A 16,208-nucleotide genomic window follows, 5' to 3' on the forward strand; every position below is an offset into this window, starting at 1 on the left:
GGGGCTCAGAGTTGGGGGGATTGGGGGAGTTGCAGGGCTCAGAGTTGGGGGCAGGGGATTCAGGGGCTCAGAGTTGGGGGGATCGGGGGAGTTGCAGGGCTCAGAGTTGGGGGCAGGGGATTCAGGGGCTCAGAGTCGGGGGGATCGGGGGAGTTGCAGGGCTCAGAGTTGGGGGCAGGGGATTGGGGGGCTCAGAGTTGGGGGGATCGGGGGAGTTGCAGGGCTCAGAGTTGGGGGCAGGGGATTCAGGGGCTCAGAGTCGGGGGGATCGGGGGAGTTGCAGGGCTCAGAGTTGGGGGGATCGGGGGAGTTGCAGGGCTCAGAGTTGGGGGCAGGGGATTGGGGGGCTCAGAGTTGGGGGGATCGGGGGAGTTGCAGGGCTCAGAGTTGGGGGCAGGGGATTCAGGGGCTCAGAGTTGGGGGGATCGGGGGAGTTGCAGGGCTCAGAGTTGGGGGCAGGGGATTCAGGGGCTCAGAGTCGGGGGGATCGGGGGAGTTGCAGGGCTCAGAGTTGGGGGCAGGGGATTGGGGGGCTCAGAGTTGGGGGGATCGGGGGAGTTGCAGGGCTCAGAGTTGGGGGCAGGGGATTCAGGGGCTCAGAGTCGGGGGGATCGGGGGAGTTGCAGGGCTCAGAGTTGGGGGGATCGGGGGAGTTGCAGGGCTCAGAGTTGGGGGCAGGGGATTGGGGGGCTCAGAGTTGGGGGGGATCAGGGGAGTTGCAGGGCTCAGAGTTGGGGGCAGGGGATTCAGGGGCTCAGAGTCACAGGGGTTTGGTTGATTCAGGGGCTCTCTGAGGGACAGATTCCGCTGCCAGGTTTTGGGGGGAATGTGGGATTTACCTGCTGCTCCCTGGCCTCAGGTGGCTCTTCCGCAGCGCCCCTGTGGTGCCCCTGGCGAGCGCCCACGGCCGTGCCAGCCCTTCGGCACCAGGCTGTAGCTCTTCCCTGGGCTGCTGGCCCAGCAGACGCCCCAGCAGTCTGGTACCAGGTCACAAGATCCAGGCAAGCTTCAGCCCGGCCTCCTCCTCCTCCTGGCCGGGCCGAAGGGCAGGCTGCAGGCACAGCGGCACGTGCTGGGCGGGGTGGGTGCGCCAGCAGTCCCGGCCGGCCCCATATGGACGGCTTTGTGATAGGCCACATTCGACACCTGCGCCGTGCCCCACGGCACCCCGGCTCCAGGGCCAGCCCCTCCTCCAGCTCCCCCTTGGCCAGGTGCCCCGGCTCACCCTGCCCCGGTGGGGGGGCGGTATGAAGGCAGGCAGCAGGTGGTGGGGTGGGGGGCCCGGCCAGGGGGCAGCACCTTGGGGGGCGACTCAGGTGAGGGGGACGGCCAGGGTGGGTAGCACTGCAGGCGGGTCAATGGCAGGCCCACGGAGACAACGAACAGCACCCGGCGCGCCCCCACGGCATGCTGGGAGAGCGTCATCTAGCTGTGCCCCAGGGCATGCTGGGAGAGCGTCATCTAGCTGTGCCCCAGGGCATGCTGGGAGAGCGTCATCTAGCTGTGCCCCAGGGCATGCTGGGAGAGCGTCATCGAGCTGTGCCCCATTGCATGCTGGGAGAGCGTCATCGAGCTGTGCCCCATTGCATGCTGGGAGAGCGTCATCGAGCTGTGCCCCAGGGCATGCTGGGAGAGTGTCATCGAGCTGTGCCCCATTGCATGCTGGGAGAAGGTCCCTTGGCCAGGGCCCATGGAATGCTGGGAGAGCGTCACTTGGCCGAGCTGCCAGGCATGCTGGGAGCGGGGCTGCCGTGGGGCATCCTGGACCCCTGTGGGGGGGAGCACGGGTGGGGAGGAGCCACGCTGGCCATGACAGGTGAGGCTGGGGGCGGGGCAACTAACAGCCCCGCCCCGCCTGCCCCCACATCACCCCCCCCGCCCTGCTCCCCTGACCCACTCACCTCCCCCAACACCCCCGCCCCCTCGACCTCCACCCCCTTCACCTCCCGCAAGGGACCCATGACCCGCGAACGGGCCCAGTGGCACAGGCCTCCAGCAGGCCAAGCCCCGGCAGCAGACACCACCCGCCTGGCCACGGGGACGTGGGCCCCCCAGGCTGGCGCCGGCGGGTGAGTGCCAGGGCGGGCGTCGCGTGGGTGCCGAGGGTCAGCTCTGCTCGGCTGCGGCACTGAAAGCTGCTGAGGCCCGGCCCGGAGTTCCCCTGAAATTCCCCGGCCGGGTGTGAGGGGGGGCAGCGGGGCAGCAGGGGCTGGGGGTGGCGCTGGGGGCGGAGGGTTTGACATCACGGCGGGAGGAGGCTGGCGGGCCCATATAGCCTGGGCCGTGGGGGGCAGGGCTCCGGGAGAAGCTCCAGGCGCTCCAAGCCTGCGGCCATGGGGGGGCCAGGGGAGCTGGAGCCCCTCAAGGTGAGAGGGGAACGAAGGGGGGTCGGAGCTACTGCAGGGGCCGGGGGGGCGAAGGGAGGGGGGCTGAGGGGTGGGGGCCTGTCATGCTGGTACCTGAGCACACAGACACACGGACAGCACCGCACAGCTACACAGACACACACGCACACAGCCGCACGGACACACTCACGCAGCCGCACGGACACACACACACAGCCGCACGGACACACACACACTGCCGTACCGCCGCACGGACACACTCACACAGCCGCACGGACACACACACACAGCCGCACGGACACACACACACTGCTGTATCGCTGCACAGACAGCACCACACAGCCGCACAGACACACGCACACAGCCACACGGACAGCACCGCACAGCCGCACAGACACACGCACACAGCCGCACGGACACACGGACAGCACCGCACAGCCGCACGGACACACACACACAGCCGCACGGACACACTCACACTGCTGTATTGCTGCACAAACACACACGCACACAGCCGCACGGACACACTCACACTGCTGTATCGCTGCACAGACAGCACCACACAGCTGCACAGACACACGCACACAGCCACACGGACACACGGACAGCACCGCACAGCTGCACAGACACACACACACTGCTGTACCGCCGCACGGACACACGGACAGCACCGCACAGCCACACAGACACACACACACACTGCCGTACCACCGCACGGACACACGGACAGCACCGCACAGCCGCAGAGACACACGCACGCAGCCGCACGGACACACACACACTGCCATATCGCTGCACAGACACACGGACAGCACCACACAGACACACGCACACAGCCGCACCACCACACGGACACACAGACAGCACCGCACAGCCTCAGAGACACACACACACAGCTGCACGGACACACACACACTGCCGCACTGCCACAAATGCACACTGCCGCACGGACACACGCACACAGCTGCAGAGACACGCACACAGCCGCACGGACACATGGACAGCACCGCACAGCTGCACAGACACATGCACACAGCCGCACGGACACACGGACAGCACCGCACCGCCCCACAGACACACGGACAGCACCGCACAGCCGCAGAGACACACGCACAGCCGCAGAGACACACGCACACAGCCGCACGCACACATGCACACTGCCACACCGCCACAAACACAAGCACACTGCTGCATGGACACACGCACACAGCCGCACAGCCACAGAGACACATGCACACTGCCACACAGCCACAGAGACGCACAGCACCACAATGCCACAGACTCATGCACACAGCTGCACAGACACACGCACACTGCCGCACCACTGCACAGACACATGGACAGCACCGCACAGCAGCAGAGACACACGCACACAGCCGCACAAACACGCACAGCGCCACACAGCCGCAGAGACACACACTGCCGCACAGCCACAGAAACATACGCATGGTACCGCACATCTGCAGAGACATACACGGCCACACGGAGACGCGCACAGCGCTGCACAACCACAAACACGCACACAGCCGCACAGCCACAGAGACACACTCACAGCACCACACAGCTGCACAGATACACACACACAGTGTTGCACAGCCACAAAGACACACACAGCCACATAGAGATATGCACAGCACCGCACAGACACACAACGCCACACAACTACATAGCCAGGCACGCAGCACCACACGGACACACACACAAGGCCACACAGCCACAAAGACACACTGTTGCACAGGCACATGGCCACATGCACAGCGCCACACAACTACATGGACACACATGCACACCCACACAGAGACATACAGCACCACATAACTACACAGACACATGCACAGCATCGCACAGCCACATACATACCCAGTGCCACACAGCCACATGGACAAACAGTGCACTATGCACTCACCCACAGGGACCTGCAAAATCACATGGACGCCTACACAACCACATCGAAGTGCACACCAAGTGCTGCACAATTGCACACACAATTCTACATGAGCATATCAACACACTTGACAAGCTACACAATCACACCGAGACACAGCTGTGCTGACACATGGAGCTGAACACTCTCACCGACATCCCCACCGTACAGCCACACATACATTGGTACACAGTCTCACTGACACCCCCCCACTTTACAGCCGCACACACTGTGGTACACAGTCTCACCAACACCCCCACTGTACAGCTGCACACACTGTGGTACACAGTCTCACTGACACCCCCCCACTTTACAGCCGCACACACTGTGGTACACAGTCTCACCAACACCCCCACTGTACAGCTGCACACACTGTGGTACACAGTCTCACTGACACCCCCCCCACTTTACAGCCGCACGCACTGTGGTACACAGTCTCACCAACACCCCCACTGTACAGCTGCTCACACTGTGGTACACAGTCTCACTGACCCCCCCCCCCACTTTACAGCCGCACACACTGTGGTACACAGTCTCACCAACACCCCCACGGTACAGCTGCACACACTGTGGTACACAGTCTCACTGACACCCCCCCCCCCACTTTACAGCCGCACACACTGTGGTACACAGTCTCACCAACACCCCCACTGTACAGCTGCTCACACTGTGGTACACAGTCTCACTGACACACCCCCCCCACTTTACAGCCGCACACACTGTGGTACACAGTCTCACCAAAACCCCCCACTGTGCATTTGCACACATTGGTACACAGTCTCACCAACACCCCCCCCCAACTCTACAGCCGCACACACTGTGGTACACAGTCTCACTGACACCCCCACTCTACAGCCACAAACAGTCATACACAGTCTTACCAGCAGCCCCACCGTACAGCCACACATACATTGGTACACAGTCTCACTGACACCCCCGCCCCGCTTTACAGCCGCACACACTGTGGTACACAGTCCCACCAACACCCCCACTGTACAGCTGCACACACTGTGGTACACAGTCTCACTGACACCCCCCCACTTTACAGCCGCACACACTGTGGTACACAGTCTCACCAACACCCCCACTGTACAGCTGCACATACTGTGGTACACAGTCTCACTGACATGCCCCTCACTTTACAGCCGCACACACTGTGGTACACAGTCTCACTGACACGCCCCCCCACTTTACAGCCGTGCACACTGTGGTACACAGTCTCACCAACACCCCCACTGTACAGCTGCACACACTGTGGTACACAGTCTCACTGACACCCCCTCCCACTTTACAGCCGCACACACTGTGGTACACAGTCTCACTGACACCCCCACTGTACAGCTGCACACACTGTGGTACACAGTCTCACTGACACCCCCCGCACTTTACAGCCGCACACACTGTGGTACACAGTCTCACTGACACCCCCACTGTACAGCTGCACACACTGTGGTACACAGTCTCACTGACACCCCCACTCTACAGCCACACACAGTCATACACAGTCTTACCAGCAGCCCCACCGTACAGCCACACATCCATTGGTACACAGTCTCACTGACACCCCCCCCCCCGCTTTACAGCCGCACACACTGTGGTACACAGTCCCACCAACACCCCCACTGTACAGCTGCTCACACTGTGGTACACGGTCCCACCAAAACCCCCCACTGTACATTTGCACACATTGGTACACAGTCTCACCAACACCCCCCCAACTCTACAGCCGCACACACTGTGGTACACAGTCTCACTGACACCCCCACTCTACAGCCACAAACAGTCATACACAGTCTTACCAGCAGCCCCACCGTACAGCCACACATCCATTGGTACACAGTCTCACTGACACCCCCCCCCCCCTGCTTTACAGCCGCACACACTGTGGTACACAGTCCCACCAACACCCCCACTGTACAGCTGCTCACACTGTGGTACACGGTCCCACCAAAACCCCCCACTGTACATTTGCACACATTGGTACACAGTCTCACCAACACCCCCCCCAACTCTACAGCCGCACACACTGTGGTACACAGTCTCACTGACACCCCCACTCTACAGCCGCTCACACTGTGGTACACGCGCTCACTGACACCCCCACTCTACAGCCGCTCACACTGTGGTGCACGGTCTCACCGACCCCTGCCCCTGGTACAGCCACACACACTGTGGTGCACAGTCGCGCTCAGGTGGCCTCCCGGTCCACACAACTGCACTCAGAAGTGCAGCCTTCCCCACACACTCTGTTGTGGCCCATTGGAGGGGCGGTAGCCTGCTGTGGCTCATTCGCACACCCATTTGCACACACATGCACAAGCAGCCAGGCTCTGTCCTGGCACACTGACAGACTCCAGGCAGGGCCATTTTCACAGGGCAGCTGAGGCACAACGCGATGTGCAGGGAGTCAAGTCACAATGGTACCGGGCCGGGAGTGGGGTTTACAAGTGAGATCAGGGATAGCTGGGAGCCGGACACCTGGGGTCTCTCCCCAGTACCAGCCCAGGAGGAGGGTTTAGAGGTGAGATCGGGGATAGCTGGGAGCCGCACGCCTGGGTTCTCTCCCCAGTACCAGGCCAGGAGGGGGGTTTAGAGATGAAATCGGGGATAGCTGGGAGCCGGACGCCTGGGTTCTCTCCCAGCTACTGGGCCGGGAGAGGGGTTTAGAGGTGAGATCAGGGATAGCTGGGAGCCGCACGCCTGGGTTCTCTTCCCAGTACCAGGCCAGGAGGGGGGTTTAGAGATGAAATCGGGGATAGCTGGGAGCCGGACGCCTGGGTTCTCTCCCAGCTACTGGGCCGGGAGGAGGGGGGTTTAGAGGTGAGATCAGGGATAGCTGGGAGCCGCACGCCTGGGATCTCTCCCCAGTACCAGGCCGGGAGGAGGGGGGTTTAGAGGTGAGATCAGGGATAGCTGGGAGCCGCACGCCTGGGTTCTCTCCCCAGTACCAGGCTGAGAGGAGGGCTTAGAGGTGAGATCAGGGACAGCTGGGAGCCGGAGGCCTGGGTTCTCTCCCCAGTATCAGGCCGGGAGGAGGGCTTAGAGGTGAGATCGGGGACAGCTGGGAGCCGGACGCCTGGGTTCTCTCCCAGCTACTGGGCTGGGAGGGGGGTTTAGAGGTGAGATCGGGGACAGCTGGGAGCCGGACGCCTGGGATCTCTCCCCAGTACCAGGCCGGGAGGAGGGTTTACAGGTGGATGGGGGATAGCTGGGAGCCAGACACCTGGGTTCTCTCCCCAGCTCCAGGAGGGGCCAGGTCTGGTGGTTACATGCAGGGGAGCCGTGAGCCAGGACACCTGGGTTCTCTTCCTGTGCCATTAGCATGAAAATCTCAGTGTTCTGCCCAATGGGCACCCGGCCTTCCTGCCCACCTCCCCGTGCCCCGGTGGAACCCTCACGCAAGGCGCCCGCGGCCCCAGACAAAGGCTGCTGGCAGCTCGGGATGCCCCCGCGCGCTGTTTCCCCGGCAGGCATGTGCCTGAGCAAGGGCACATGCCTCTCTTGCACACTGTGGTTTTCTCTCCCGCGCACCCTGATACTTGTGGTCGTGCTCATTGCTCGAAGCCCTCGCACGCCGGCTCGCCGAAAACCCCGACCGGAGCTGGTGTTACTGAGGAGCAAAATCCCCCAGCGGGCACGCCGCCCGGCCTCCCTCGGCACCCCTGAGTCAGCACGGGCGCGCGGCGCCGCTGCTATAAGTACCGCCCCGGCTGCGGGCCGGCTGGGAGGCTGCGGAGCACCGCGCGGTGAGTGGGGCAGCCCTGGGCGGGCGGGGGGCGCTGGGCAGGCCAGAGCCGGACACGGCTCCCGTCACTACCCAGCTGGTTTAAGGTCTGCCCCACAGCGGGCCCGGGCTGCCTCCTGCTCCCAGCCCCGCTGGCGGCAAGCTGCAGTCGCTCCCCATGGCAGTGGGGCAGGGTCAGCCCAGCGCCAGTCCAGCCACAGGCAGGGCTTTCGGAACCAGCCCCACGGCGAGGGGCAGTGGAGGCTCAGAGCCCTGCCAGACCGGGTCTGCCCCACGGGAGCAGAGCTGGGAGCTGCCTTGGCACGTTCACACCTTGTTTTGCCCTCCTTGGGGGCAGCCCCCAGTGCCTGCCTGGGCCCCGGAGCATCGAGCCAGCAGGACCTGCCCTGCTGTAGCGGCCCCCTACCTGGCTCCCCCAAGGGGAAATCACAGCTTGTGAGGCAGCCCCACACAGCCTCAACCAGTCTGGCTTGGGCCTCGGAGCCCGGATGCCTGGGTTCTCTCCGGCTCTGGGAGGGCCGTAGGGGCTGGTGGTTAGAGCAGGGGGCTGGGAGCTGGACTCCTGGGTTCTCTCGGGCTCTGGGAGGGCAGTGGGGGTTAGTGGTTGAGCAGGGGGCTGGGAGCCGGACCCCTGGGTTCTCTCGGGCTCTGGGAGGGCTGTGGGGGTTAGTGGTTGAGCAGGGGGCTGGGAGCCGGACTCCTGGGTTCTCTCGGGCTCTGGGAGGGCCGTGGGGGTTAGTGGTTGAGCAGGGGGCTGGGAGCCGGACTCCTGGGTTCTCTCGGGCTCTGGGAGGGCCGTGGGGGTTAGTGGTTGAGCAGGGGGCTGGGAGCCGGACTCCTGGGTTCTCTCGGGCTCTGGGAGGGCCGTGGGGGTTAGTGGTTGAGCAGGGGGCTGGGAGCCGGACCCCTGGGTTCTCTCGGGCTCTGGGAGGGCTGTGGGGGTTAGTGGTTGAGCAGGGGGCTGGGAGCCGGACTCCTGGGTTCTCTCGGGCTCTGGGAGGGCTGTGGGGGTTAGTGGTTGAGCAGGGGGCTGGGAGCCGGACTCCTGGGTTCTCTTGGGCTCTGGGAGGGCTGTGGGGGTTAGTGGTGGAGCAGGGGGCTGGGAGCCCAGGCTCTGGGAGGTGAAGGGAGTCTGGCTCAGAGTGTGAGGTGGCCTGGGAGCCCGGATGCCTGTGTTCCGTGGGCATGGATTGGGCTGGGCCTCAGTGGGAAGGCAGGAGACACCACGGGTTATTGGCCCCCCCAGACCCTTGGGCTGAGGGGCCCCAACCTGCCCCCGGATGGGATGTGCTGAGCTGGGGGGGGCCGCACCCTGGACTTAACCCTGCGGCTGCTGCAGCCCACGCTGCTTACGTGGCCCCGTTCCGTGACGTCCGGGAAGCAGGGGCCGCGGCGGGGGGGGCGGAACAGGACGTCACCCCCATTCTTGGAACCCAGCCCCTGCCCCCCGCTGCCGGGAAGCTGCTTGGGACAGTCCCTGCCCTTAGGTGGCTGGGAGGCCAGGATGCCTGGGTTCTCGCCAGGGGTGGGGGTCCAGTGCCTTGAAGAGAGAGGGCCAGGGGGTGCTAGCATGTGTCTGGGGGCTCAGGTGGGGAGGGGCCCATTGACGGGCACTGCTGCCCCTGACAGCCTCACAGGTGGGGCCCACACTTGGCCCAGTTGGTTCCTGGGGGGACCTGCTCCAGTGCACCCGCCACGCAGGGGACTCAGCCCTGCCCCTCCTGCAGCACCTCTCTGGGAGCCCAAGCCTGCCTGTCTGGGAGCAGAACCCCACGGGGAGCCCCCAACTCAGCCCCCTGAGCCCCACTCCCCAGCCCACCTGTCTGGGAGCAGGACCCTGTGGGAACCCCCCGCTCGGCCCCCCTGAGCCCCACTCCCCAGGGAAGCAGTGCAGCCCAGAGCGACTCATCTGGCATCACATGGGGTTATTGAGCATTGAACCCAGAACAGGACCTCTCCAGCTTGGGGACTTGGCCTCCCGAGCACCGCATGGCTGAGTCTGCCCTGCCCGTCCCACAGCCCCTGCTTCCACAGCGAGTGCCCCCTGCATGCAAACCCTTCGACCCCCAGATCCCCTGCACCCGCCAACTCCCTCCCCCTCCCCACATCACACCGGTAACACCAGGGCACCGAGTGCCCCCCCCGCATGCAAACCCTTCGACCCCCAGATCCCTGCACCAGCCAACTCCCTCCCCCTCCCCACATCACACCGGTAACACCAGGGCACCGAGTGCCCCCCGCATGAAACCTTCGACCCCCAGACCCCTGCACCAGCCAACTCCCTCCCCCTCCCCACATCACACCGGTAACACCAGGGCACCGAGTGCCCCCCGCATGAAACCTTCGACCCCCAGATCCCCTGCACCCGCCAACTCCCTCCCCCTCCCCACATCACACCGGTAACACCAGGGCACCGAGTGCCCCCCCCGCATGCAAACCCTTCGACCCCCAGATCCCCTGCACCCGCCAACTCCCTCCCCCTCCCCACATCACACCGGTAACACCAGGGCACCGAGTGCCCCCCCCGCATGCAAACCCTTCGACCCCCAGATCCCTGCACCAGCCAACTCCCTCCCCCTCCCCACATCACACCGGTAACACCAGGGCACCGAGTGCCCCCCGCATGAAACCTTCGACCCCCAGATCCCCTGCACCCGCCAACTCCCTCCCCCTCCCCACATCACACCGGTAACACCAGGGCACCGAGTGCCCCCCCCGCATGCAAACCCTTCGACCCCCAGATCCCTGCACCAGCCAACTCCCTCCCCCTCCCCACATCACACCGGTAACACCAGGGCACCGAGTGCCCCCCGCATGAAACCTTCGACCCCCAGATCCCCTGCACCCGCCAACTCCCTCCCCCTCCTCACGTCACACCAGTAACACCAGGGCACCGAGTGCCCCCCGCATGAAACCTTCGACCCCCAGATCCCTGCACCAGCCAACTCCCTCCCCCTCCCCACATCACACCGGTAACACCAGGGCACCGAGTGCCCCCCCCCGCATGCAAACCCTTCGACCCCCAGATCCCCTGCACCAGCCAACTCCCTCCCCCTCCCCACATCACACCGGTAACACCAGGGCACCAAGTGCCCCCCGCATGCAAACTCTGGTTTGGGGCCCTCCATGTTGTACCCCGCCACAGAATCACACACAGCCCCACTAGTGGCTACCCACCCCCCCGGCTTTCCAACCATCCGTCCCACCTCCCTGGCTGGGTTCCTGCTCACTGTCCCCCCGCCCCGGGTGTAGAATCACTAGTGCTCGCGCAGGGAGGGCCGTCCCCAGCCGGGTCACTGCTAGCCAGGGGCCCTGAGCACCCAAGGGCTGAGACCTGCACGTGTGTGTGCCCCGTCGCACAATGCACACACATGCTCACCATGGCAACACGACTGTGGAACCAAGGGAAACCACTTGTACGTGTGTGCAGCCCCCAGCACCTCTGTGGGCCCTGTGACACGCTCGTGCGCTCCCTGTGCCCACGTATGTGTGGCAATGGACGGCTTGGGTGTGCACAGCCCTCGCACAGCTCAGTGTGGGCCCCGTGACACGCGTGTGCTCCCTGTGCCCGTGTACGCGTGGCAGTGCCCAGCTTGGGCGTGCACAGCCCTTGCACAGCTCGGTGTGGGCCCCAAAACACACACGTGTGCTCCCTTTGCCCATGTACGTGTGGCAGTGCACGGCTTGGGCGTGCACAGCCCTTGCACAGCTCAGTGTGGGCCCCGTGACACGCGTGTGCTCCCTGTGCCCATGTACGCGTGGCAGTGCACGGCTTGGGCGTGCACAGCCCTTGTACGGCTCAGTGTGGGCCCCGTGACACACGCGTGTGCTCCCTGTGCCTGTGTACGCGTGGCAGTGCACGGCTTGGGCGTGCACAGCCCTTGCACAGCTCGGTGTGGGCCCCGTGACACACGCGTGTGCTCCCTGTGCCTGTGTACGTGTGGCAGTGCACGGCTTGGGCGTGCACAGCCCTTGTACGGCTCGGTGTGGGCCCCGTGACACACGCGTGTGCTCCCTGTGCCTGTGTACGCGTGGCAGTGCACGGCTTGGGTGTGCACAGCCCTTGCACGGCTCAGTGTGGGCCCCGTGACACACGCGTGTGCTCCCTGTGCCCGTGTACGTGTGGCAGTGCACGGCTTGGGCATGCACAGCCCTTGCACGGCTCGGTGTGGGCCCCGTGACACACGCGTGTGCTTTTCTGGAGCCTCTCCCACCTGCTCACCCTCTCCTTCCCCCGCAGCTGGCCCCTGGTCCCGATGCCGAGCCCCACAGCAACCCACCTGTCTCATGGCGATGGCCCAGCTGGGAGGACCCAGAACCGCCCCACAGTGCTGACCCGTGTCACCAGTGCCCCCTCCCGGAAGCAGCAGGTGGGTCCCGCTGGAGCAGGGGGGCAGCTGATCGCTCAGACCCCCAGCACTGTCTGCCCTTTGCTTGCCCACAGGTGCCACCCTACCCCCGCCCAGCGGAGGAGCCCCAACCCTCCCCGCACCTCCAGGCTCTGCTCCAGGACAGGCCCCAGGCCCTGCTCATCCAGCAGGTACGGCTGCCCCCCGCATGGACGGGTGCCTGGCTTCCTGGGAGCTCGCCAGTGCAGTGTTGGGGGGAGGGCAGTGGGGCCTGGTGGCTAGAGAATTGGGGAGTGCTGGGAGCCGGACTCCTGGGTTCTCTCCGGCTCTGGGAGGGCAGTGGGGGCGGGTGGGTAGAGCAGGGGGCTGGGAGCCGGACTCCTGGGTTCTCTCAGGCTCTGGGAGGGCAGTGGGGGCTGGTGTGTTAGAGCAGGGGGCTGGGAGCCGGACTCCTGGGTTCTCTCCGGCTCTGGGAGGGCAGTGGGGGCGGGTGGGTAGAGCAGGGGGCTGGGAGCCGGACTCCTGGGTTCTCTCCGGCTCTGGGAGGGCAGTGGGGGCGGGTGGGTAGAGCAGGGGGCTGGGAGCCGGACTCCTGGGTTCTCTCCGGCTCTGGGAGGGCAGTGGGGGCGGGTGGGTAGAGCAGGGGGCTGGGAGCCGGACTCCTGGGTTCTCTCCGGCTCTGGGAGGGCAGTGGGGGCGGGTGGGTAGAGCAGGGGGCTGGGAGCCGGACTCCTGGGTTCTCTCCGGCTCTGGGAGGGCAGTGGGGGCTGTTGTGTTAGAGCAGGGGGCTGGGAGCCGGACTCCTGGGTTCTCTCCGGCTCTGGGAGGGCAGTGGGGGCGGGTGGGTAGAGCAGGGGGCTGGGAGCCGGACTCCTGGGTTCTCTCCGGCTCTGGGAGGGCAGTGGGGGCGGGTGGGTAGAGCAGGGGGCTGGGAGCCGGACTCCTGGGTTCTCTCAGGCTCTGGGAGGGCAGTGGGGGCTGGTGTGTTAGAGCAGGGGACATGCCCATGCCTGCGCACACGGCCCGCGAGCGTTGCTGGGGGAGCTCTGGGGCAGCAGGAGCCTGGCAGACACTCTCCCAGCAGCTGAGAACCGGGGGCCTGGGGTGGGCGCCCCGTGCTCCACAGCACCGAAGGGGAGGTGGTTCCCTGGCCCCACCATGCCCGGGCTCAGACCCGACGCCGCAGGAACAGCAGTGGGCAGGGGGCACAGGGCACCCTCTGGTGCTGCTTGCAGCCGGAGGGGTTTGGGGACGCCTGGCACCACCAAGGGGCCCAGGGAACGCTTGCCCAGCCCTACCGCTGGGAGGGGGCAGGCTCCAGGAGGGGAGCGGAGGAGGGGCAGCTGTAGCCCAGACTCCTGGGTTCTCCTCCATTCACCCCTTTTCCCCGCTGCCAGATTTCTCCAGAGCCCAGCGCCCGTCACCCCCTCCTGCACCTCCAGTCCCCGGGGCTCCTGGTGGTGAGGTCCTGCCCTGCCTTGACACACGGTAAGGGGGAGCCGGGGGGGCCGGGGGAGCAGCCCAGCTCTGAACCCTGGCCCATCCCCCTCTCCCCCTCTTCCCAGGGCTTAACATAATGGGCATGGAGTGGCTTGCAAAGGAGCCCCCTGCACCCGGCTGCGCGCCCCCTTCCCCGAACCAGCGCGCCCCCCTATGCAGCCCCAGCCCCAGCCCCAGCCTGGGGGCCCAGCGGCGACAAAGCCCGAGGTGAGAGTGGGGGCAGGGCTGGAAGCCAGGATGCCTGGGTTCACTCGCCGGCTGAGGGCGGGGCTGGCGGTCACGGGGGAGGCTGGCAGCTCTGGGTGGGGGCTGAGAACGGTTGGGGGGCTACGGGGGACTGACGGCTACGGGAGGCCATGGGGGGCTCGTGGCTAGGGGAGGCTATGGGACGACTGGAGGGCTGCAGGCTGTGGGGGTGCTCTGGAGGGGCTGAGCGGGACTGAGGACTACAGGAGCCTCTGGGGGACTGAGGGCCCGGGGGGCTGGCGGCTGTGGGGGGCCTGCAGGCTGTGGGGGGGCGCTGGGGAGCTGAGGGCTGCAGGGGGAGCTGGCGGTTATGGGGGGCCTGCAGGCTGTGGGGGGGCGCTGGGGAGCTGAGGGGGGGACCTGAGCTGTGGATCTCGGCAGCCCCGGCCGGCAGGACCCGCCGTGGGAGCTGGACGGGGCCGCTCAGTGTCAGCGGCAGCGGGAGCTGGTCCAGCGGCTGGAGCAGCAGGTGAGCGGGGGGCGCTGCGGGGCCAGCGTGGGCCCCGCACCGAGCAGCCCGGGAGCCCGGCCCCCGCTGCAGGCGGGGGATCCCAGCTCCCCCGCTGCACCGGGGCCCCCCTGACTCTCGCCCGTCCCCCAGCTGGAGCGGGAGCGGCAGCGCCTGGGGGCCATGCGGGCCCAGCTCAGCGGGGCAGCCACCGCCCAGCCGGCCCCGCCCACGGTAAGAGCGGCCGGGGGGGGGGGGAGGCGCTCGGGGGCGTGGCCTAAGGCCCGAGGGGGAAGCGCTCCCCCCGCGTCACTGATCTGCCCCTCTGCCCCCCTCCAGGCGATGGCAGCCAAGGGCCAGCGTTTCCCCTTGGGCTGGCCCCACGCCGGAGCCCCCCTCCCTGCCCCCAAGGGGGTGCTGCAGCCATCAGCCCTCCCCCCACTCTGGGGCAGCCACGGGGCAGCTGCTTTCTCAGGTGAGAGCCTGGGGCGAGGGGAGGACTCCTGGGGTCGCCCCCCAGCTCTGGGACGGCGGGTGGGGGTGATGGTCAGAGCAGGGGGCTGGGAGCCAGGACTCCTGGGTACTCTCCGGCTCTGGGAGGGCAGGGGGGGGGTGATGGGTGGAGCAGGGGGCGGGGAGCCAGGACTCCTGGGTTCTCCCCCGAGACTCTGGGAGGGCAGTGGGGGCTGACAGGTGGAGCCCAACCACGTGCGTTAGCAGCAGGCGCTGGAAGGGCAGCAGGGGCTGGGTTGAATGTGAAGGACACATGTTCACTGGGGGGAGCGGAACCGGGGGGGCTGCCCCCCCACTGACATCTCTGCACCTCCCCCCACAGACCTGGGCCCCAGTCTAGAGTTCTACCGCCTGACCACAGCCCGGCCACCCTTCACCTATGCAACGCTGATCCGCTGGGTGAGCATCCCCCACCCCGCCTCATCCTCACGCCTGGCAGAGCCCTGGGGGACTCCCTGATCTCTGACCCTGTCCCCCGCCACAGGCCATCCTGGAGTCCCCCGACCGGCAGCTGACCCTGAATGAGATTTACCACTGGTTCAGCCGCATGTTTGGCTACTTCCGCCACAACTCAGCCACCTGGAAGGTGAAGGGCACTGGGGGCTAGGCCAGGCCTGGAGGGTGCTTGGGGGGGGGGCTGGGCTGGGCTGGGCTGTGGGGAGCCAAGCGGCAGTAAGGGGCGCTGGGGGGGAGGAGGAGGGGAGCTGGGCTGGGGGAGCCAGGCCGGGGGGGGGGGCAGAGCTAGGGGAGCAGCAGTGGGGGGAAGCAGGGGAGCTGGGCCAGGGGAGCCAGGCCAGGGGGGCAGTGGGGAAGGGGGAGGGGGAGGGGAGCCAGGCCGCAGCAGCGGCAGGGGGGGAGGAGGGGAGCCAGGCGGGGGGCGGCCCTGAAGCAGATCCCCTGTGCTCCCAGAATGCCGTGCGGCACAACCTGAGCCTGCACAAGTGCTTCGTGCGCGTGGAACACGTGAAAGGCGCCGTCTGGACGGTGGACGAGACCGAGTTCCAGAAGAAGCGGAGCCTGCGCTTCCCCCGCTAGGCAGCCAGAGTGGGCGGGGCCCCAAGGTGTTAGCCACGCCCCCGGGCAGGCGGGGCAGGGCACACAGGCCCCACCTCAGCTGGAGGCAGCCACGCCCCCACGT

The 16,208-nt window shown here is 66.3% G+C and overlaps 1 protein-coding gene across 1 annotated transcript; it reads left to right on the forward strand.

Moving 5' to 3' along the window:
• Positions 1-12,304: 12,304 nt before the first annotated feature.
• Positions 12,305-16,122, forward strand: FOXP3 (forkhead box P3). The gene is made up of 10 exons (XM_075016232.1): positions 12,305-12,384; positions 12,459-12,554; positions 13,761-13,851; positions 13,929-14,070; positions 14,491-14,578; positions 14,711-14,791; positions 14,897-15,032; positions 15,393-15,469; positions 15,555-15,656; positions 15,980-16,122. Exons 4-10 carry the CDS (start codon positions 13,940-13,942, stop codon positions 16,103-16,105), a joined length of 741 nt encoding a protein of 246 aa, XP_074872333.1. The 5' UTR covers positions 12,305-12,384; positions 12,459-12,554; positions 13,761-13,851; positions 13,929-13,939; the 3' UTR covers positions 16,106-16,122.
• Positions 16,123-16,208: the final 86 nt, after the last annotated feature.

The sequence above is a fragment of the Carettochelys insculpta genome, chromosome 22, assembly GCF_033958435.1.
Source record: "Carettochelys insculpta isolate YL-2023 chromosome 22, ASM3395843v1, whole genome shotgun sequence".
Lineage (NCBI taxonomy): Eukaryota > Metazoa > Chordata > Testudines > Carettochelyidae > Carettochelys > Carettochelys insculpta.

Bases quoted from the DNA above. Each gene is read 5' to 3' on its own strand.
- FOXP3 (XM_075016232.1), top strand. From the start codon at position 13,940: ATGGGCATGGAGTGGCTTGCAAAGGAGCCCCCTGCACCCGGCTGCGCG. The intron at 14,579-14,710 runs GTGAGCGGGGGG...CCCGTCCCCCAG, and splicing joins TCCAGCGGCTGGAGCAGCAG to CTGGAGCGGGAGCGGCAGCG. The intron at 14,792-14,896 runs GTAAGAGCGGCC...GCCCCCCTCCAG, and splicing joins CCCAGCCGGCCCCGCCCACG to GCGATGGCAGCCAAGGGCCA.